This window comes from Panthera onca, chromosome B4 (assembly GCF_046562875.1).
Source record: "Panthera onca isolate mPanOnc1 chromosome B4, mPanOnc1 haplotype 2, whole genome shotgun sequence".
Lineage (NCBI taxonomy): Eukaryota > Metazoa > Chordata > Mammalia > Carnivora > Felidae > Panthera > Panthera onca.
The window spans coordinates 79,307,611-79,330,664 of record NC_138345.1 but is presented as its reverse complement, the minus strand read 5'-3'; the positions used below and the strand labels follow the sequence as shown (position 1 = coordinate 79,330,664).

At 42.3% G+C, this 23,054-nt stretch overlaps 1 protein-coding gene across 22 annotated transcripts; it reads right to left on the bottom strand.

Moving 5' to 3' along the window:
* Positions 1–485: 485 nt before the first annotated feature.
* PCBP2 (poly(rC) binding protein 2) lies at positions 486–22,299 on the bottom strand. 22 transcript variants are annotated; one of them, XM_081796182.1, is made up of 15 exons: positions 22,094–22,280; positions 19,575–19,716; positions 18,991–19,014; positions 18,867–18,899; positions 18,378–18,494; positions 16,735–16,866; positions 15,601–15,728; positions 14,506–14,593; positions 12,570–12,662; positions 11,407–11,448; positions 10,076–10,148; positions 9,535–9,573; positions 8,536–8,588; positions 7,212–7,381; positions 486–918 (listed from the first exon to the last, which is right to left on the bottom strand). In XM_081796182.1, the coding sequence occupies exons 2-15, from the start codon at positions 19,641–19,643 to the stop codon at positions 882–884; spliced, it is 1,098 nt and encodes a 365-aa protein (XP_081652308.1). In that variant the 5' UTR covers positions 19,644–19,716; positions 22,094–22,280; the 3' UTR covers positions 486–881. The 22 variants fall into 22 exon arrangements, with proteins under 22 accessions (XP_081652308.1, XP_081652307.1, XP_060513443.1 ...); XM_081796181.1 differs by having other exon boundaries at positions 8,536–8,591; positions 22,094–22,279; XM_060657460.2 differs by having other exon boundaries at positions 14,506–14,580; positions 15,600–15,728; positions 22,094–22,278.
* Positions 22,300–23,054: the final 755 nt, after the last annotated feature.

Here is a 23,054-nt window from a genome sequence, read left to right as displayed (position 1 = left end):
GACAGAAAATGTTACAACACCCATTTTTATGAAGAGAACTGTAAATGAATAGTTATTCAAAACAGGAAAACTGGTCTTTTAGCTTGGCCGACAGGACAGACATGCCCAGCCACCTGAATCCCAGTCAGACATGCATCCAACTGCTTCCGAAGTATGCATGTGCATCCTTCCTTCCCCACCCCACCGCCCATCCAGTGGAAGTGCTTGCCTACTCTCTGCAGACAAGTCCTAGGAAAATGTAACCCCCAAACTTTCGGACAAAGGGCACACAACCAGCTTGCAACAGCTATTAGGTCACTTTGCAATGAAGGCTCAAGGGAACACTGGATCAAGGGCTACAAAAAAAAAGATGGAGTGGTAAAACAGAAGAAAACATCTTAACTGGAATAAAGCCTTCTATTCAAAACCCAAGCAGGGTCCTTGTCCTTTGAGGCATAAGAGGTGCAAAGAGAACGGCAAGACAACAGGAATAAAACCCACATGAATCACTGTGGCATCCAGTTTCTATTCACAAAGAAAAAGCTCCAGTCCATCTTTTAATTTTTTTGAAAAATTCCTGACATTACAGAACTAAACTGAAATGTATTAATATTCCACTCTTACATTTCCATGACAAACAGAAAAAAAAAATTCATGAGCCAAAAAAAGGGGGGAGGGGAGAAGCTTATAAAACTAAATATGGATCTCAGCATTAACAGCTGAACAGAGAAAGGAATTAAAACGCTTTAATTAAAAAATCACGAGTGGATGATAAAGTGTGTAGAAACTGAAAATTTACAAACTATTTAAAACCTGGAATCGCTGACTGTTCAGAAACTACACAGATGGATCATGGGTGGTGGTGAACAGCAGAAAGGGATTATGGATGAATCTGCATTGTTCTAGCTGCTCCCCATGCCACCCGTCTCCGAGGAAAGCCTGTAACACAAAAAATAAACAACTCAAATTAGTTTTCTGAATGCCCAGCTGCACCTCACCTCCAAGAACGGTTAGCCTAGTTGGTGAGATGTGAAGGAGTACATAGTGTTTCAATATCAAGGGAGACGTTTAAAGATTTGTTGGATTGGTACTTGGTACCAGGATCCTGTAACCCCTGCAATCCAAGCTTCCTGAGCCAAATTACCTCAGAACAGAAGGAAACAGACTCTGTTACCAACTGTGGGTGTTCTTCTAATGATGCTCTTTGGAATATTTGTGGGAGATGTTAAATGCTTTCCAAAAATATGCCACACACTAAAACCTCCTCTTACAGGGTCACAATACACAGAAGCAACTTTTCTTTCTTTACTGAGCTTATTTTAGCTCCTCCCAAGCTACTGATAGAAAGCAGCTTAGGAAACATTTATCTGAAAGTAGCTTCATGAGGCTAATGTTGAAACATCAAAAAAGGCTTCAGCCCTGGGGTTTTTCTAGCACTGTGAAGGTTATTCCTATTAAGAAAATCCTAAACGCTAGGAGATGTTAAAAGAACAGCAAGTATAGTTTAAGTATGGGTCAAGAATTATACCCAACCCATAGTTTTCAGGACTTAAAAAAAGCAGAAGCCAACATGTTTCAACAACTCCCTAGTTCATTCTAGAAGCTCCGAAAACCTGTTGTTTCCTTAAGCTAAATTCTCCATCCAAACATACCCAGCTACGATGCCTTCTGTCTCAAAAATATCATTTGAGGTCCTGGAACCCAATTTTGGGCTCTGATGGAAAAGTAAGCATTTAGCCTGCTTCACTGATTACTGCACAGTCAGCAAGTCTTAGCTCCCACTTTGAACAGAACTATATGTGTAACAGTTTCAATTCCTAAATTTAGTTCATAAAAATCTTTAACTGTCATAACCTATTTGTGGTATCTAGTCAAAAGAAAATGAATGGTATTTTGTCCTCTCCATCCCTTCCACAACAATGTAAAGCCAAAGGCTGGTCCGAAGGGGGGACGGGGGTGATGAGGACACCCAAGATCCAGGAAACAGGTCAACTACAAACTGTATTTAGTTTTATATCTGAAATTGTATTTCTACCTCAGCATAAAGGGGAATAGTTCTTTAAGGGGGCTGATTCTTGCCAACATCAAAATAGGAGGACCTAGGGCAACATAAACTGTAAGCCCTGAACGAAAGAGTTTAGTGAGGAGTGAAGTTTTAGGAAAGGAGCTGCTGGGAACAGTTTAGATCTAGGACCCAAAGAAATCAAGTTCATGCAAGAAGGTGATGACACTCTAGCACCAAAAAGAACTCAAAGAACTATCCAGAATTTATACACACCCTAAGCATTGATTGAGGCAGGAGGTATAGAAGGGGCAAGAAGGGAAAAACCCAACCGTAATCACACTAAGGACACTATGATAGAAGGACCACATGGAGGAGCCGAAAAGTTTTTAAAAATTGAACATCAAGTACCTTTGGTGGTGGCAGTCGACACCTTAAACCTCTGCTTCCTTCCCCACAATCCTCCTTTAGGGAACACTCATTAGGTAAAGAGGCCTTCTAATCAAGAACTAGATAAAATAAAAACCAGGTCTCTTGGGGCAGGGGGGAGGGGGGGATGGTACCAGCAAAATTAAGTTGTAACTACAGAAAGAGCTTATGAAGGGAAAGCTGGACCATATGATAAAGGAGCAGCCAGCAACTAACAAGAAAAACTACCTGGACAGGTTGCTCCTCTAGTCGTTTATGCAGACTTGGGACAAGTTACTAATTCATAGGGCCAACCTGGGATTGAGGGACCACAATGGCATGAGATAATACATTGCAACACTTACAAGCAATTAATTTTTTTTTTTTAACACTGTAAACCAAATGGGATGTGTGTGTGTGTGTGTGTGTGTGTGTGTGTGTGTGTGTGCTGGGCGGGGCGGGGGGGGGGGCAGATGGCAGGAATTTCTACACTAGTTCTCTAATGCCTTGCGAAGAACCGTATACATTCAGGTTGAATTGAAGACTATCAGAGGCCTTCTGCCATCACACCTACAGCATTTCTGGTCTTTTGTGGAGGCAGAACTGTGGTCCTTGGGATAAGGAAAATAAGGCTTCAGGGAGATTAAAAGTACACTTGAGGGAAAGTGAAGTTGTTACTGCCAACTAGTCACTCATGTGATCTGTGAACTTAAATTCTCCAAGGCTTTTTTTTTTTTTTTTTTTAATCTGATAAGGGAGTGAATTGGTGAGTTATAGCTGACCTTAAAGGTTCCCAGTTTAGAATTCTCAATTCATGACAGGGCTGGTGGGAGACAGAAGGGTGGGCAGAGAATAGAAGGAAGGGTAAAGGGACTTAATCAGGGTTGGTTTAGGATGACTGGAGAATCCTGTCAAATTCTGGGTGATGTTACAGTTGCTTGTTCAAGATCTACCCAGTGTCAGAGGAAGAGGGGTTAATTCTCATTCAGAGGAACGCAGACAAAAGCCAGCAAACTTTATTGGACTTTTCCCAACTTGCCTCCTCATTCTAGGTAAAGAAGTAACTTCTTTATATGTATGTTCTGTAAAAGATCCTCAAAGTAACCACTAACCAGAGGAAACAAGCCTGGGATGGACACCCTTGTTACCTGCTATTGGCAAGGTAAGGGATTTTAGAAGTCAGAGAAACTGTTCTCACTAAAGAATCTTAATGGCAATTATGGAAGACCCTCAGGATTTAATCTGCTGCAGGCCCATCTCCTTTTGTGGGGAATGACAAAGGACGACAACTAAATTAACCAGGGATACAAACAAGCCCGAGTCAGTTTTATACAATCCCTAAATTGAGTAGCCACAGGTCACAAGCTCCCCACCCCTTTACCCTTCACAGCACACAATCAACTAAAGTTCTTACTGTGGCAACTTTATTACAGCTAGAAACACAAATCTGGCCAAGAAGGCCTGCTGATAACCATTAAATAATTAAAAAAAAAAAGTTAACGGAGAAGCTTTTATTCATTAACACAGAGCCTAACACATTGTTATATTGCAATGCAGAATAAAGCTACAAAAAAGTAACAGAATGAAAAAGAAGAGCAAGAACTGTGGCTCTAGATAAAGAATTCAACAAGTCAGACTCTGAAACAGGCACTCCGATGAAATGGCCTAAACCTAACCCCAGGTTACCATTGCCCCCACCCCCACCCTGTTATTCCCAAAATAGTAAAAAGGAAACGGTCACAAGCTCACAATTGTTTGGTTCTCACCAATGTTAACAAAGAAAAACAAAATAAACCAAGGAATACTTGAGGGGGTGCCTCAAGATATTCAATCAGTAGGGGGAGAATCTCTGTTTCTCGCCTTTCAGTTTGTTAGTTACACATGGCACGGCAGAGGTGGTGGTGGTGGTAGCTGAAGCCCCGGTACCCTTAGCAGCAGACACAACATTTAGAGCCAGGAGAGGGATGGGTTTCATGCCAAGCAGACTGGAGACACAAGGGGCGGTCGGAAGAGGGTTGGGGAGGCTGGAGGGTGCGTCGGAGGTCCCCGCTGTGGCGAGCGAGGGGGTGGTGGTGGAGGAGGAAGAAGAAGAAGAAGGGGTGGAGGGTTGAGAGAGGTTGATGCTGAGGTGATCAGGGATCGTGACGGAGGCTGCCTGGGAGGAGGGTTTAGCGTTTTCTAAACTGTAACAGAGGAAAAAAAGGAACAAAAAAAAAAGGGTGGGTGGAAGGGAAGACCACAAAAGGGAAAAAGTACAGGACAAAAACTGCTTGTTATCAGTTAAGTGCCTCTGGTTGCACATTAGGAAGACCTAATACCAACTTGTGATAAGCTACCTTTCTTTAAGTCTGTGTCCCACCCTCTAAAAATGTATACTTTGCCAAATTCCATTCCACGATGCTATTTAAAACTGCTATGGTGAAGGAAAAGCTGACAGACTGAGAAAAGAAATCACACAGAGCACACTTCCGTGTATCTGACACATGAATCCAACTCAGGAGTCAAAGGATTTCAAAGTAGAAAATGAAAGAATACTTGTATCAATCTCCAAACAAAGAACAAATGTCTCTCACCCACCAATCACTTGTGAAGCTGTGGAATGTTATTATACAGAATTAGAAAATTTTCCCCCTAGCACTGAAGTTTGCTTCCATCTCCACAGCAAACTAACCAATATATCACGATGGGAAAGGACAAGAAACCAAAGTAGGTCACTAATTTCAAAACTTTAAAGAATGTAGCATTTTCAAAGAAAAATGCTGAGAACAGAAGTATAGATAAGATAACTAGGAAAGCTTCATTTCTGGTAGGAGGAGGGGGTGAGAAAAAAAGCCTTTTGTTTTTGACTGATCATACTTCTAATAGAGACCTTACAGAACTGGAACATACTTCTGCACTGCTGAAAACCTCATTTAAAAATATAAAAATACGCCTCTATTCTTAAAATAAACTCTAAATAATAGTAATGACCTGGCAGCTCCCAAATGCCTGCATGTTTCTAAAGCAGAACTGCAGTATTTGCTGAGAACTGTCTGGACAACCTGCCCCACAAGTTTAACTCTTTAAGGGCAGGGACCCTCCTCTTAAGATTCCATTTTGTTTACCGAAGTCCAGAGACCCTTACAATCCATAAAGCAGGGGATAAAGAAAGGACTCAGACTGACAGAATAAGAGCAGAAACACTCAGACTCCATTACTGAAAGCAGAGAAATCTTTCTTGCCTGGTAGTAAAACTAGTTTGCTTTTTGTATTCAAACTGGGCCAAGATGGGGAAGTGAAGAGTATGCTTTGTGCATGTAGTCTTTGCTTCGGTGTTAAATGAAGCTTTAAAAAGTTGTAACACAAATTCAGTTTGGACAGTTTCATTAAATAGGATGACTCTAAATAACCAGCCATTCAATAAAATAAGGATGATCCTGAAAAGAGTGACTGAATCAGGAAACTCTGGTGAAGTTCTGGTTCCTTCCAATGTAGACACTGACCCAGGTACAGGAGTCAAACAAACCGCTTCCATTTAAGCACTACCTGACAATATTCAGAGCAAGCCTACCCAAGCAGAAGAAAGCCATCTCCAGCTTCCAAGAACATGATTATCGCTACTTAACTCCTCCCCATACCCCAATTAGAAACAAGACAACAAACCTTTGCAAACAGCCTATGCAGAAAGTTTACCACCATTTCACACTGAAATGTTAAGAATCTGATGTGCTTGGTAGAAGAAAGCAGATCTAGACACAAAAAAGTCTTTTTCTACATAAATACTAGTAAGTACCTCAAGACATTAAAAGGCTTCAGGCAAAAGTCAAAACCACTGGGGAATTGATAAATTCTTAACCAGGAGATAAAAGACAATGGAATAAATACAAAGCCAGTGACTATAAATGTAATATGGACTTCATTTGTATGAATTCCTTTCCCCTGAACTCTTAACACCTTTTATGCGCAACAAAGACTGAATAGTTTTAACAGAGGTAAACGACAACTACACAAAAATCTACAGAAAAAGGATGGCTAAGCCCCTTGGGCAATGGCTAACTGGCTTAGAATGTTAGTAAGCAATTAAAAACATGACTTAAGCACTTGTGCTGAGAAAGCAAGAAATATAAATGCCTTGTAGAATGCCCACTGGAATGGTCCTGCTACAACTATCTTGTGTGGTAACATCAGCTCGGTTTGGTAAAGAAAAATGAAACCTCAGAAGTCATTAAGGTATGAGATGGTGGGAGAAAAAAAAAAAAAAGAAAAGAAAGAAAACATACTAGACATTTCTGAAATATTCCCAAACCTATGCCTCCCCTTTCCCACAAGCTGTGAACAATGGAACACATTTGCAATTTGAGAAAAATGGATGTTTTCAGAGTAAGTGGTAATGGTTGCTTCCCAGAAACTACCTTGCTGTCACACATTTTTCTTGTATCAATTAGGGCGTTTTGGAGACTAAACCCAATCAATGAAAGAAATATTGGTCTATGATACATACAGCAAAAGACCTACATTTGGTTTTAAGTCACTATAGGTGCTCTGGTCAGAGCACTATTCTGCTAGTGAAGTCATACTCTTTCCACTCCTAAAAACAGCAAGTCAAATGCAAGCCTTCTGTCCCCCTCCCCCATACAATTTTATTACAATCTGGTTACTTTCTCTGCTACACTAAAAATGGATTAAGGTAGGGCTAGACTTAAACTTTATTGCCATCTCCACCCATCCCCACTCCCATCCCCCAAATACTCCCACATTTAGTAATACATTGTAGCTTTCCCCAAAACACACATTACTTGTGTTGCCACCAACAAGACAAAAAAGGCAGGGAGGGAACCCTTACCTGACATTGATTAGATATTGAGCCAGGCTAATGCTGGCAGCAGATCCAGTGATGGTAACCTGCCTATCAGTAGATCCTTCCACTGGGTTCGCAATTTTGATCTGCGCCCCAGACATCTGACGGATCTCATTGATTTTGGCGCCTTGGCGCCCGATTATGCAGCCAATCAACTTAAGGAAAAAAAACAAGGCACACCAAATTAAGAATTGCATGGCTAGGTCCAAGAATTCCATCCTACCCCTCCAGCCTTTTATAGCTCCAGTCCATGATAATGGGAACAGAAACTACTATCTGCATTCTACACACTCTACTCACTCCTGATTTAAAAACTTGAGTTATAGACTGCATCTCAACTTGTGCCCTATTGTTTTGTCTGACCACTAACAGGTCAGAGCCAACTCTCAGCTGACTGACTCCTAGTAACATCAGCTTATTTCCTCAGGGTACTAACTAGACAAAATAAAACAGGCAACATCGTAACAAACCAGTTTATCATGGCAAGGGACAATAAAGGTCTCTGGTTTTTGGCAACAAAGATGCCAAATTCATCCTGCTATGATTACCATTTTAATACACCGGTAAGAATTCTGGCTAATTTCGAATGCTTTTCCTTCAGAAAAAAGTAAAAACTTGGGTCTCCATTCATACTGTCTGATACTGTACACTAATAAAGTGATACTGAACACATTTAATGTAGATAGTGAGACTGAGAAACTGAGGTAATTATTTTATTATTCTCACAATTTAAATAGCCACATGTGGTTAGTGACTATTATGCTGGACAACACAGAACATTCAACTGCTGCTTTAAGTATAAGGCTTCAGATTATACAAGAAGCCAAGGCCGATGGGATATTCTATCTGAAACAAAAAAGGTTCTTTCTGCCTCATGAAACCTCAACACAATAGTGTTATCAATTTTCTCCACCAGTTTTTATTCAGATTCTACATACTTTAAAATTTTTAATTTGGGATCTTTTTTAAAAAACCCATTTTCGGGGCGCCTGGGTGGCGCAGTCGGTTAAGCGTCCGACTTCAGCCAGGTCACGATCTCGCGGTCCGTGAGTTCGAGCCCCGCGTCAGGCTCTGGGCTAATGGCTCAGAGCCTGGAGCCTGTTTCTGATTCTGTGTCTCCCTCTCTCTCTGCCCCTCCCCCGTTCATGCTCTGTCTCTCTCTGTCCCAAAAATAAATAAAACACGTTGGAAAAAAAAAAAATTAAAAAAAAAAAAAAAACAACCCATTTTCTTCCCTAGGTCTTGTAAGTGGCATGACACTGCATCAACACTCTTTTTTATCCCATGAAACCCTATTAACTATACTTACATCGTTTGGAATGGTGAGTTCATGAGAAGTAGTCTGAGCAGATGCATCCAAACCTGCTAAAAGACAGAAGAGAGCAAGGAAGTTCAATGCAAAGCATACAAACCCCCCACTGATTTGCACATTAACCTAACAGAAGGAAACAAACTGGAAACCCAGCATTGGCTGTTGGGATTCATCACTAACTTGGAAGCCTCCAAAGAGGAAAGAGGGGGAAAGGGTACAGAAATAATGCTGGAAAGGTTCCTCTGTACACTCAGAAGAGCTGATTTCATGCCATTTCCTGCAAAGCCCAGCCTATTAGCATATAAGGGGATGGAAGCAAGGGGCAAGGGAATGTAGTATACTCAAAAAGGACCAAAATCTAACCAAGTCCTTCTGCACTGCTCCCCTTTTCTGCTTAGGATTTCCTGCTGCTGTTGTGTTCCAATTTTATCTCACCTGATGCTCACTAGCACCAGTGCCAATATCATGCCTGTTACTGGGTACCATGGGCTTTTGGCACACATGCAGAGTTGCTTTAAATATACCTGTATCAGATTAACACCTCCCCCAATCCTAACCTACACTTGAAGGTCAGAGAGAATGAAATGGCAGCCAGGTGAGGAAAGTTTATTTCTCCAGATTTATTCCCTGTCTTTTGCTCAATTGCTCAGTAATTTGTTCTGGTTTTTATTTTGTTTTCCAAAGAAAAAGAAAAAAATCCCATTAGCAAACACTCATACCCATCAATAATACTGACATCTGGACCCAACCAGGTCAGCTGGCTAACTCTCAAAGCTAGTCTTGCTCTCAGCTGTGGCTGCTAAACTCAACATTTTTAGAAGGGGGTTGGCCAGATCCATCAAGGGACCCTCAGGGGCACCAGGCCCACCCCTTTGCTCTCTCAGCTCCTTTCTGCCATGTGCATGTTGCTGGTATGTCATGGGCAGTGAAACAAGACTCCCACCAGTTTATTAATATAACAGTAGAATACTACAGATTTTTTTTTTTAATCATTACCCCAATAGCCTTTCACCTCTGGAGAGCTGGATTCAATGCCTGTTAAGATACAAGTGAAAATGAGTTTGGTGGTCTCATCCTAACCCTATCGGACAAGTTATTCCTTATACAGAAAAAAAAAACCCCAAAAACAAAACAAAACAAAAACAACTACACAATTTGGCACAAATGGATTCTCTACCCAGATCTGTGAATAGCTGGTGGAGAGAAAGGGGGTGCCAATCAGATCAAAGGGGCAGCAGTGAGGATGGGTTAGAAGAAATATCAGCCTACCCTTTGCCTGACAAGCATCCCCAGACCTCACCCCAAACCTTCCAGGGCCTTTTTTAATTTTATTTTTTATTAGAATAACTCACCCCAAATGAAAACCAAGTTAACAAACACATTACCTCTTTCAGTTTAGCGATAGAAGACAGGCAAGTTTAAACCAGCAGGATGCTGGGTAATGAAGTATGTTTTAAACAGATGTCAAACTGAGACCTTGGGGCTGGCCTCTGTCTTGCACTACACCTTACAGAAATAAACACTGAGGTATCCATACCACTGAATCCGGTGTTGCCATGCGTCATGGGAAAATGAGACTGTTGCATTGCCAACTGGTGCAGCTTGGTCAACTGCAGGGAGGAAACAGGAGAGGTTGGCATTAGAAGAGTAAGAGAGCCAGGGCTCACGCACATTCAAATTTGAAAATGCAGAGCTCCTGATCCCCAAAGTTGACTCTACTACTCAAACTACAACATAGGATGGGGCTTATACCACAATCCTGGGGATGGGGCAAAATATGAAGGTAAGGGTTAGAAACAGAAAGGGCACAGTAAAGAGAATGAATGCATTTTGGGTGTGTGAAAGAAAAGCAGCAGCACCTGCCCAACAACCATCCCCTTGTGGGCTACTTAATGAAGGTGTTTGCAGCCATTGCAACAGTTGCCCCAGGGACAAGCACAGACAGGCTAGGTAAACAAACTGTGCAGTGGTGCCAGGGAAACACACCATGCAGGATTCTGTCATTATCAGGAGGAGGGAAGGAGATGAGGGGGCAGGGAGACTGCAAGGAGGAGAAAGATTAAGATGAAACCAAACTGGACTCAGCACCCCCTCACCAAAAGATTTCTACAGCGTTTCTTCTTCACCTATATATACACTACCCTGGCAGTTCTACAACAATCCCTCCTCAAGGCTACTTTCTCTCTTGGGCCAAACACTAACCAAGAACCAAACCCAAGTTCCCAAGTCTAATGCTCAGCACCTGAAAGGGTTAGTAATGATAGAGAAAAGTGCAGAAAGAAAATGCCCTTAAAGGAAATCTGAATACCAGCACTTTTAAGTAGGAGTTTTTAGTGGCAAGAAAGGTTTTATGGAGTTGAATTCCCAAATATTCAGCTTCTTATTCTTCCCTGTGTAAATAAGCCCCTTTTCCACCCCTCCAGATGCTTTTTAAATTGTCACCTCAAATTGAGGAGTACAGTACCCAAGGGCAAACCCAACCTCCCACTCCTCCCCCACAGAAAGGACTCCATGAAGAGATGCAGTCAGTCCACTGTCAATTTAGACTGTGCCCTGGAATAACAAATGATAATACACCACAGAACATTTCTTTTTTAGACACAGTAATCTGGAAAACAGGATAAAATAGAATCTAATAATTTGCTGGATTATAATTTCCAGTGATTACATTATCAGAAGGCAAACAAGGTGCTACTATGCCCTAATTACAGATTATTTAAGGGCCAAAAGATGGGGTTCACCTTGTGAGGAAAACAATACTCCATATGCTTAAGACCCAACTCACTTCTGCCTATGTGGAAGAAAGAGTGAGACAATTTTGGATGGGAAAGGGAACTTTTCAAAACAAGAAGTGAAAACAAAACTTACATCTGGCTGTGGAATGGCATACTGTCCTTGAATGGTATAGGCCTACAAAAGGAGGAAAACAGTTCCTATTAAAAAAAACCAATCAGGGACAGCCACCCAGAGGGAGAGGGGGAGACAGATTTCAACTAGCCAGGAAGCCAGAGTTGAACTAAAGATGGGGGAGGCCACAGAATGAGGCAGTAGATGGTATCTCACAAATACAGTCAGACCTGAGTTGGCTTTCTTTGAAACCTAAATATGATGACTTATTCCAGGAGGCCTATGAAGGGAGCCAAGTTCCCTGCAATCAAAGGCAAAATACACATTTGTTTCTTAATGAAAAGGTGGGAAGTGGATTAAGGAATGCCTCGATTGACCAAGCCCCCTTTCTCCCTCTGTACAAGACAGCCTAGGAGGAAAATGGTCTCTTCCCTCAACCACCCCAACCCTTATGCCAATCATGGTGACATGAATGTTTGTATCTGCATAAACCTATACAGCATGTTCTATAACACTTCCCTTTCCCTATCTAATTTTTTTCTACATCTGCCTAAAGACCTTAAGTGCACTAGAAGCTAGTTTAATCCCTAACACTAGGGAGCTGATCACAGGAACACAAATAAATAAAATAAATCACTGTGTTCTAAATCCTGCACCTTCTCCCACCTCCCACTCCATAAAAGGCACTTGCAGCTCCCACTACACCCTCCTCCCCCCACACCATAACCTCCGAAAAGGGAGCTGGGTCTTCAGGGCAATGGGGTGGGGGACAAGGAGGAACAGGAAGGGAGGGGAAGGAGTGGCTGGTTAACAGGATGTGAAGCTTTTCACATCACAGTGGCCAGTACCCCCAAAAGTGCACCCAGGTGGGGGGTGGGAAGGTGAAAATGGGATAGGAAGAGTGGGAGATGGGGAAGAAGGGTTGAACAACAAAAAAAGGAAAAAAAAAAAAGGAAAAAAAAAAAGGAAAAAAAGAAAAAAAAAGAAAAAAAAGAGTTGGTGTTACCATCTGGTGGGCTACGCGGCCTGTGTGAAATGAGGTGGGGGGGGTCAGTCCAGGTCCCCGTGGACAGGTGGTGTCCACAGCACAAAAATCACCAGCGCCACTGGCCCCCCGCGTGTTGGCAGTCTCGGCTGAGGCGGAAGGATTGAGTGAGCCTTGGAGACTGAACATCCCCTCTCACCTCTAGAGGTGGTCCCTCCAGGTCAGGGTTGAGGCACATGGACGGGGTGGTGTGGGGAAAGCTCGCACTGTCGCTGCCTGTGCTGTACCTGTCCTGTGGATAAATAGAGGATTTCAGTCTCCAGGGCTGTCAATCCGGCACCTTGTCACCAGCATGAAATTCACACAAAAAAAGTTGTTTAATTTTTTCTTTTCCTTTAAAAAGGAGCTCACGACACAATTTGAAACGAGCTGCAATCAGTGAATTTAAAAAAAAAAAAGTTACCTTGTGGCAGGTATCACACTGCACAATTGGGCTATTTTCAGTAAGAATGAAGGGGTGGGGCAACAGAGCTGATGCCAGCTACTGGTCACTGTGGGATTAAGTTGAACCCCTATAGAGCCCACTTTTGTCACAAAGGAACAAAAGATACAGGTCCATCTGTGGACGTTGCATAAATGGGTCCATTTAAAAAGGCCCGTGGGAATAATAAGGGCCACTCATGAAAGAAGCTGCAAGCCTTTAGAGGGTGGTCAACTGAATAAAGGGTGGGGGAGGGTGGGGGGAAGCAAAGAGGTAAGAAGGGGGAGGTGGAAAGAGGAGGAAAGGAAAGGGAAATGAAGAATTATAGAGAATTGCTGCTATGCAGCATGGGACTCTTTACAATCCCAAATGGGAGTGGAAGAATCCAGAAGAGCAGGAACATGGAGTTCCTGGGGAGAAGGGAAAACTCCTAAGGCTAAGCCTCCTTGCTATACTATACTGACTCTGGGCCTTTGTTTATCCTGCCTATCCAGACTGTCGGAACCCTTTGACCAATCCAGTTTCTATAAAGCAAGGTACTACACTGTCTCAAGCTAATACTGTGACATGATTAATTTCTTGTGAAAGCTCCCAGAAGCACATGACAAACTAAGTCCCCAAATTCTTGTTCAGTTTTATGCCAACTCAAAATAGAATGTGAATGGGATGGACTTCGTTTAGGCTTCCCCCAATTCAAACACAAGATGGAACTAATTAAGTGTGCTTGTAACAGGCCAGCCCCTCATCGGGAAAAGGCATTTTGAACAATGTACTTGCTTGCTTAGGCAGCCACCAAAATGAAGGTCACTATTTCAACCTGAACCCCAACATTTAAAAAACTGACCTACCTACTCCTCAAATACTAACAACAAAGCATAAAACTACCATGGGTCTAACCCGTGCTCTTGTCATAAAAATCTAACTTCAGAATAAACCATATGCCAAAGATCAAGAGTTTAGGTGGGTGAAGTAGAAAGAGGCCAAGGGGGTGCTTTGGTGTTCTTACTCTAACACCAAAGGTCATAGCACCACAGCCCAACATGCTCTCCCCCTTCTATTCTTGCACACTGAACCCTTACCCCGGGCTGGTTTCAGTTATGCCATGTGGGTTCAAACCAGCTTATGAGGTTAAGAGTCTGGGGGAACAACACACTGGAGTTTGGGAGTGAAGGGGTAGGAGTAGGGGAGGTGAGGTGGGGGGGGAGGGGAAGTTTGTAGGACACTCAAGTTTAGGAACCCCCCAATTTTGAGACCACCATCCAGAATCTCCTTCAGAGGTCCAATTCTTTGCTACTTTTATTCAGACCTCTAAAGAACACCCCACACATTAAAAAGCATGGATGGGGTGGGGGGGGAAGGGAAAGAAGTAGTGACACCAAGGCAATTTAACCCTTTCTTCTAACCCAACCCACCTTAAATTACCAAGTAAATTACCTCTTCCGAGTGCCTACAAAACTCCCATTGCCTGCTAAAAATTAAGAGCTTGGCATTCAGAGCTTTCTCCAGTACAAAAAATAAAACTAAAAGCAGGTCAAACTATGGCCAGAGTATAGGTTTCAGCAAGCATGCAGAGTGGCCTGGTGTGCTGCTGGCAAAGTTTACATTTCAAATATAATCCTTGTTCATTGTAGCCCACCAATAAGAATTTTCTTACCTGACCACCTGCAAAGATGACTGGAGAACTGGACGGCTTGGGCCGGTACGGGATGGTCACGCCCTTCGGGGGGGACTGGGAGAGAGTCAGAGGGGAAAAAAACAAAAAGAGATAAGGTTTCAAAGCTGCTTCAGCTGTGTGGCTTAAGCTCACACAGGTCAGTTATATTAAAAACTGTATTAATTTCCATCCCCTCACCTACCAACGTTGTCTCTGGCTAGATCTAATCTCAAATCATCTGCAGTTATTTGCCTTTAAAGCAGTTAAGATGGGTCCGTGGACTACACAGCTCACACTAATTCTCATCAAGGCAGATTCCCCTGTAATAATTTACGCATTATTTCCATGTTTTCAAATAAAACTAATGAACATGACAAACCTCTATGTGTATATATGAAGTTGGTAATTTAGGATCTTACATTTTGGCCTAAACAGGAAATGAAATAAAGTACCCAAATATTATGCCTAGAGAAATATACACGGTAAGTAGTTCAAAGGCTCGATCAACATTTTCCTAAATTCTACTGGAAAATCCTTTTCTCATGAATATAGGAACATCTCAATGGCAGTTCTAAATGTTTTATTTTCCCTTAATTTTGCTATTCTTGTTTTAACTGGATAGCATATACTACCAGGACCTCACAAATTATTCATAAACACCATCACAGGTAAGTTTTTTTTCATATAGAAAGATTTTGAATATAATCCTGCCTTAAAACATGGAAATTAATTTGAAGAATACGTCAAAGTTGCACATAGCCAAAATACTGTAATCCAAAAGGCAACTTAACTCAGTTTCTCTGGAACCCAGTTACATATTTTGTCCACTCAGACCAAGTAGTGAATCTTCCCCTACCAACCCTGCTAGAATTGCTGTAAACCAAAAGATCAGGGCTGCTTAACAGTTTCTATTTTTGCTCAGACTATAAGAAAGGGGGGGGGGGGGGAGGAAAATATGAACTCACAGAACCTCTTCCCCACCCCCACTGGAGGCTTCTAACAGCTTCACCTAATTCTAGTCTTACTAAATATAGATCAGTCTGTCTCCCTACAATCACCCTCCCCCCATTCTCAGCATGAGCCTGAGGGCTTACCTCCAACATGACCACGCAGATCTGTTTCACACACTCAATGATGGATTGCGGAATGCCAGCAATAGTGATGGCCCGCTCAGTTGAGTTGGGGAGCATATCCCCTGCCACCTGGACCTGAGCCCCTGTACTCTTTGGGGTAGAAAGAAAATTTTTAAAAATCAGAGAAAAACGATTCATGCTCTTCCAATTCCCCAAGCAGTAATTCTACAGCAGCGATACTTATCCCATTTCCTATTTTACCCTTTTTATCCTCCCTTCCCACTCTTCCCTTATTCCAGATAGGACTGTTTAATCACAGTTATAAATAAATTAGCCTCTGGAAGTCAGTAACAGCCTAAATTTAAGCTGCTCTCAAGAAAAAGGTCCTACTAGATAGTTTTCTTTCAGCTAATGACAGCTTCGTAAGCCATCAAAGTCCCCACAAATATCACCCACTTTTCATTCTTTTATTAAACAAATATTTATATAACGCCCCTTCTATGCACCAGGCACCATTCCAGGTTGCTTGGAATACATCAAACAAAACCAAAATCCCTGCTCTTCTGGCATGCACAATATGATCCCAAAAACTCCTTTAGAAGCCATTCAAATTTCATTCCAATATCCAATTTAGTAACTCCCAGATACTATTAAAAGCTTCCGTAATTCAATGTAAATTCCAGCCTAAAAGGGAGCAGGATTACAACTACATCCTAATATACTTTCCTGTTTTCCCCTTGCTATTTAGGTGTTTGGCCAAGGAAAATATTTGCTGTCATTCCATATCAAACTCTAATCTCTTCAGACACACAAAAAAAGCATATAGTCTCATGGAAAAATTGCCAAATGAAAAATAGAAACAGATCATATGCAACAGAAATTCTGGTTAACCTTCTGTCTTACTGTTAAGATATATGAATTGTAAAAACAAAACCAAAAAACAAAAACAAAAACCATCCTACACATTATTTATATACACGTGTCAACTGTGTAATACTTTTCTTCCCAATACACAATTAAATCATAATCGTCTAGGACTACTACTTTAATAACAACCTTCATTGCAAACGTTAACTTTTCCAAGCCATACTAAGAGCTATTAACAGAGAAAGCCACATTTAGAATAAACATTTTCAAGACCACAAAAGTCACCAACCTCTCGTATTTCCTTGATCTTGCAACCACCTTTCCCAATGAGAGAGCCACACTGACTAGCAGGGACCACCAGCCTCAGGGTTACTGGGGGTCTACTGGCAGCTGTGCTATTGGTCATAGAGCTGCTGATGTCCTTCAAAAAGAAATGAGAACACAAGAATCTAAGTTTAAGCAGATCCCTGGGACCTACAACTGCTATAAAAGAACCATTTAACCTTTTAAGGGACGTTTCAGTCATGATCTACCATCAACAAAAGTTCAAATATTACCCCCTCCACCCCCAAAACAACTATTTCCTTAAAGATAAAAACACCTACAAACTTCCTCTGATTATCCCTAAATACAGTTTCTTTCATGGAGGAAGAAAAGTGTTTGTTTTGGAAATCAGAATTGACTGTAAAGGGAAACAATATCAAAGTCAAAATTAAAACATTCAGATGAAACAATGCAACCCCAAATTCAAATAACCAATTCTGTTCTCTTAGAAAATTAGAAAGATTAAGCAAGTGTTTCTATTTGTTTTAATTTCTTGGTAAAATCACCATTATATAAACAATGAAACTGAGGCCAAGTACTCGTCCCAATCACATCTAAAAAGCTGTAGATTTGAAATTAAAGGACTGTATTGGCTCCAAAGCCCACTGTCTTTCCCATAATATGCTACTTCCAAAAAGTCATGGTTTTAACCTAGTTAAATTTAGCCCTCTGAAGATTAAGTGGTTTAAACATCACTTCTCAGCCTAATCTCTATGTAGTAGCTAGACCTGAAAAGTGCTTAAACATAAGCCCCTAAAGTCAAGGACATGTTAAAGTACGAATAAATTTTCTGAATGTTTTTTAAGCTTCAAGCTCTGGATTAGCAGAGCCTTGCAGGTCAAAAGATAACATTTCTGATCTTGGCCAGGATAAAATTTCAGGCACCATTAAGTATCCAACCACCAACCAAGCAGCAGCCAATAGCTCTCCTCTGCCTGTGGTGTCAAATGCATGATTAGCAGCATTACTGAAGAGGGGGAGGAGGCTGAAGACCTAGGGCAATGGTTGTAGAGTATCTGAAGGTTGAGGGATCTTGGTGAACAAAAAAACAAAAACAAAACTTCCTTCTGCCAAAAAACTGGCATTGATATTTTTCTTCTGAAAACCTATAAAACATATTCTCTTCCTCCAAGTATAGCTCTGACACAAAGTTATCAGACTGAATTTCTTAAAAATCCCAACTGCACCCAAGGTTGAAAGATATGTTATTTATGGCATGTATTAGTGTTCATCAGGGCACCTAACAAAAGCACATTTATTTAAGTTCATTCAACTATAAATTAGAGGACATGAAGTTTACCAATGCAGTACCATCATACCTTCAAAACTACTGGTCAAAAGATAAAAATAAAAAATGGGTTTTCACACTTTTTTTTTTTTTTTTTTTTTTTACATTGAGTCCTCAGTAATAGTCAAGCTAGTCCTTTTAATGATTCAAGTGACTTACGGTTAAATTTTGGGAACACTGAAGAGGAGGTTTGTAAAGGACCCATTTACAGATTTATGATCCAGTCTGGCCTTCAATTGAGAAAGCTCTTAGAAAAATCACTGAGCTATCTAGAAGCTCTTTAAAATGAAGATTCGGGGGGGGAATGAGTGAAAACGAACCTCTTCCAGTTTGTCAATGATCATAGCAAAGGCTTTGAAGATGGCATTAGTGGGTCCAGCCAAAGTGATAATTCTCTCAGGACAATTCCCTTCTGAGATGTTGATACGTGCACCACTCTGGATTAAAAAAACAAAGCCAAGAGGTTAACAGACAAAAAGGTCTGAGCATATACAGATTACACAGCCCCTCCCAAATAAGATGACCAAGGAAGCTACCTATATGCATGATCTTAACACAAGCCAATTTCGGATTTCAAACATTGCTCATGTTTGCCCTCAACACTACAGAAGCTGCCTTAAAGCTTGAATGAATTGAGGCTTACTGGAACTACATTTCCCAGCATATTATGTGATTACAAATAACCAGGCCAGAAAAACACCAGATTCTCCTATTGATTCCTTCTAATTGCTCATTAAATAAAAATTTTGCCTTTAAGGGCTTTTAACAACCCTTAAACTAGCCCCCCATCCCAGCCCCCTATAACTCACCTCCTCACGCATCTTCTTAACTGATTCTCCTTTCTGTAAGAAGAAAAGTCAAGAATGAGCTCCAACTGCTGTTTCAACCAAGACTAACTAAATAGTAATTAGAGTTGAAGTGAAACAGTCTTACCTTTCCGATGATACTGCCAACTTCCTGCAATGGAGAAAACTAGCGTCAAATAAGAGGAAACTCAAGTGTTCATATCATAAAAAGGAATTTTTAACTGTCCAAAACAATGGAAAAACTCAGATTTATTAGGAAGAGAAGTAGGGAGGCTTACTCTCTTCTTTGTTCAAAACATAACTGAAGGTACCAAAGAATACTGAAGGAATAATGATTCAGAAATAATCAAATACTATTCTGTGTTTAACATAACTTATTTTTTGAAGTACCAAATCTGTATAGTTTCCCAAAATTGTCTTGGCAGAGGTTATCTATTTATCACAAGCTACACCAATCTCGATGAGGAAAATCTTATTATCCAGGTATGAGAGTCTTTGGCTCCATCCTCTAGTTAAGCCTTTCCTGCTCAGTGGAGCTTCCTACTAAAGTCTGTCCATTTTCCCACTACACTCTCATCTACTCTGATAGAGAAGACTGCTAAAGCCAGATGCCCCACAGTGCTAATCTGATGAGCTCCAAGATGCATGCCCTCTCTTCCTGGCCTCTCCCCGAGCAGTTACTATGACCCAATTTCCCAAGCTGGTGCATACCTTTCCATGCATAAGTAGCCGGATGGTGAGAGTGACATTTAATCCACCTTCAATCACACCGGTGTCCATGTCGAGCAGTGTTCTGGGGAGCTGGACTTTGAGTGGTCAAGTCTTTGGTCACTGGTGGGGGTGAAGCCAAAAACTGAAATGCAAACATGACCAAAATCAGAAGGGGAAAACAATAGGAGAAATAGTTCCCAAAGTCATTTTCACTGTTACAAATGTTTTTTGACTCTTTTCCTTATATGACAGCCTATCCATCGGGAAGCTTGTATACACCCAGCACAACTGCACTAATGACAACCATTTACAGCTCAGGTTCTGATAGAGTATAGAAAGAGACTCTTCAGTCTGCTGTCCTTAATGGTAAGGTTTCCGCTGACTCTGAGGAGGAGGAAGATTCCTTCAATCCGCAATGGTTGCAAAGGAACTGCTGAACGTGCACCAGTTGTCCTTCAACAGAATAAGATTCGACAGGATACAGAAACACCTGGAAATCATGAGGCCAGACCTCAAACTAATCAACTACAGACAGACAGATGACCTTTTGCTTCCCTGTTAAGTAGCACGCTCAGGTTGAGAGCAAGAAAGGACACATTAAGTTTTCTTACTTGCAGCAATTTCTAGATAAAAAAAAAATTTAGAGATAGCTCACATTACAATTTCAAATGTTGACAGATGACACCAAATAATTTTAATAAGATTTAAATCAACAACCTCACTGAAAATGGCACTATCTGAAAAGCCTCTATGAAGGCTGGGATTCCATATTCCCCTTTGGGAAAAGGCTCAATACATTAAGTACATCCTGAGTCCTTTCTCCCATCCCCTCTCCTGACCCAACTTGATAATCACTCATATTTGAAAATCTGCCTTGCTTCTGCGTATTAATCTTTGTTACCACTCCACCTTTATTCAAATCTATTAAATCTTAAATTTTCTTCCAAAGAAAACAATGAAAATAAAACTACTGCTAAATATTTATTGTACAGTTGTCTTAAGCAACAGCAGGAATAAACCTTTCCTACAGAGAAAGCTCTTTCCCCACCCATCATCTGAAACAATATTCCTAACATTTCTGTCTTGGAATAACTAACCAAACATAGAAAGAGAATTTGTGAATATACCTTTTCCTATGATACCTCCTTAGGACCTAATAGCATTAGCTTTAAAAAGGTTCTCCAAAGTTGATAAATTTCACCAGTGAGGTTTTTAGCAACCATCCCTTCGAAAGTCAACATCAATGATCTCTCTTTCAGCTAAGTTTCCCCCTTCACAAACCAGCCACTGTTTTAACTTTGTTCCAACACAAAGCCCATCCCCTAAACACTTAAAATGTTTAAGTTGCTGCCAAATCATTCTGTATATGGCAAACTGCCTTGTGGTTACCTCCAAAATATGATTATTTTAAAAGACAGACTTTGCATCCCCAAAGCACCTCATTCCCCCATTGTCAAAATAGAATTGTTGGCAAAATCCCAGAATTCAACACTTTTCACTCAGGGAAAAACAACAGTGCTGGGGGGGCGAGGGAGACTGTTACGTCTTTAAGAATGACTTTTTAATAAGCTATGGCTGAAAAAAAAAAAAAAAAAAAAAAAAAAAAACTGGCAGTTTAACTCTTTATCCCCACTCAAATGTAACTGGAATCACTTTCAAATACCACAGTAACACAAGTTCAAAAGAGCAGGAACACTGAAAAACCTATTAGAAAGCCATTTCTTGATTAAGGCACAGACGTGCATTTCTAACTCCAAACATCCAAGAATCCCTGTCATTCCTCTCCCGCCTAGGTTAATATAAATGTACCCAATCCCAGAAATCCAGCTGTTAATCCTGCAGTCCATTACCCCTTCTCCTATAAATAGCTCGGCCTGGGTCTATACCGGCAGGCATTTTGTAATTTCAAAATTCGTTACCCCGAGAAAACGTCCTGAATAACTCGGTAACTGGGAGCCCGTTTACCCTTTCTTTAACTCCGCAGCCCCCCTCCCCTCGGTCACCCAAGCATTTTCCAATTAAAAAATGCCCCCCCCATCCCTCCACTAGAAAAGAGAGAAGGGAAAAAAAATAAACGGCTCGGTCGGGGGGGGGCGCTGCGATCCAGGGGGAGGGGCCGGGCTAGTAGCGCCTCCTCGTGTGGCTGCGCCAGCGCCTGACCCCCGCGGGGAGCCGCGCTCACCCGCCCGGCCAGCAAGCCGGCCATCGCCTCCCCCAACCCCCTTCAACCAACAAATCCACCGCCGCCCCCCCTACCGCGCGCGCGCCCTCCTTGACTCCTGCGCAGCCGCCACCGGGAAAAGGCGGGGGGAGGGGGGTAGGCCTTGCGCGAGGCCTACTAGGCCGCGTCTGAGCCAGGGCCTCGCGTGAATGGCCGGCCAGGCAGACTGAGGGGGTAGGCGCTCACGCGGTACTACGCGAGGCCGGGGCTCGTGACGAGGACCGGAGCCCACAGAGAAAGATGGCAAGAGTGGAAAGAAAGCTATAGCCGGGGGCGGAGGGAGAATTTTGAAGCTTACCTGCAGGCGCGAGGCGACTGAGGGGAAAAGGGGAGCGGGCGGGAAGGGGAAGGGCGGGAGGCCGGGGGCGGAACAATAGGGGCGGGCGGGAAGGCGAGGGGGGCCCCGCGGGCGGGCGGAGGAGGAAGGGGGGGGTGGAGGAGGAGGAGGAGGAAGGGGGAAAGAGACCCCGGGGCGGGTGGAGGGCGGCGGAGGGCGGGCGGGCGGGCGGAGGGCGGGCGGGCGGGAGAGGGCGCAGGCTGCGGCTGCTCCGGCTGCTGCCTCTGCTGGTCTGGGAGGGGGACGGGGCGGAGCGGCCCGCTTTCAACCCCGCGCACCCTCCGACCCCGGAAGCGCTAACCGCCCCGGGGGCCGGCGAGGCGACTGCGTCGTCCAAACCTTCCCCACGCAATGCGGACGGCCTCCCTACAGCCTAGAGCGGCTCCGTGGACAGCGTCGGCACCAACGAGACAATACCTTGTAGCCGATGGCTAAGTCTATGATAGAGCGGCAGCGTAAGAACAGGGAGGAAGTTAGTGGCCCCTAGCGGAAAGATTGGAAATCCCAGGCGTGAGTACGGAGAGAGTTTGCAGTCGCCATGGATAAAGGGAGACAAGAGGGAAAAGGGGTGGGTGAAGAGAATGAGAAGAGACGGGAAAAACCCAGTAGTCTATAGTGATACTTAAATAAAAGAAAGATTTAAAAAAACTAATTTGCCACATTGAAGGCAACTTTTACACTAGTTCCTTACTCTGAAAATTAGTAACTAAAAGCAAAGAATTAAGCATTTACTCTCTCTTAGGAAGAATGTAATTCATCCGTTAAGGGAAAACTCTTTTAAGAGTTCCATTTAATAAATGTAGAAAGAATGAAAGAGTTAGAAAATCACCATTCATTCTGCAACCCAAAATGAAATAATTCATTCAGGCCAGTCTCATCAAACATCAAAACTTTAAGTGAAAAGCTGTTAGGGGAGCAGGAT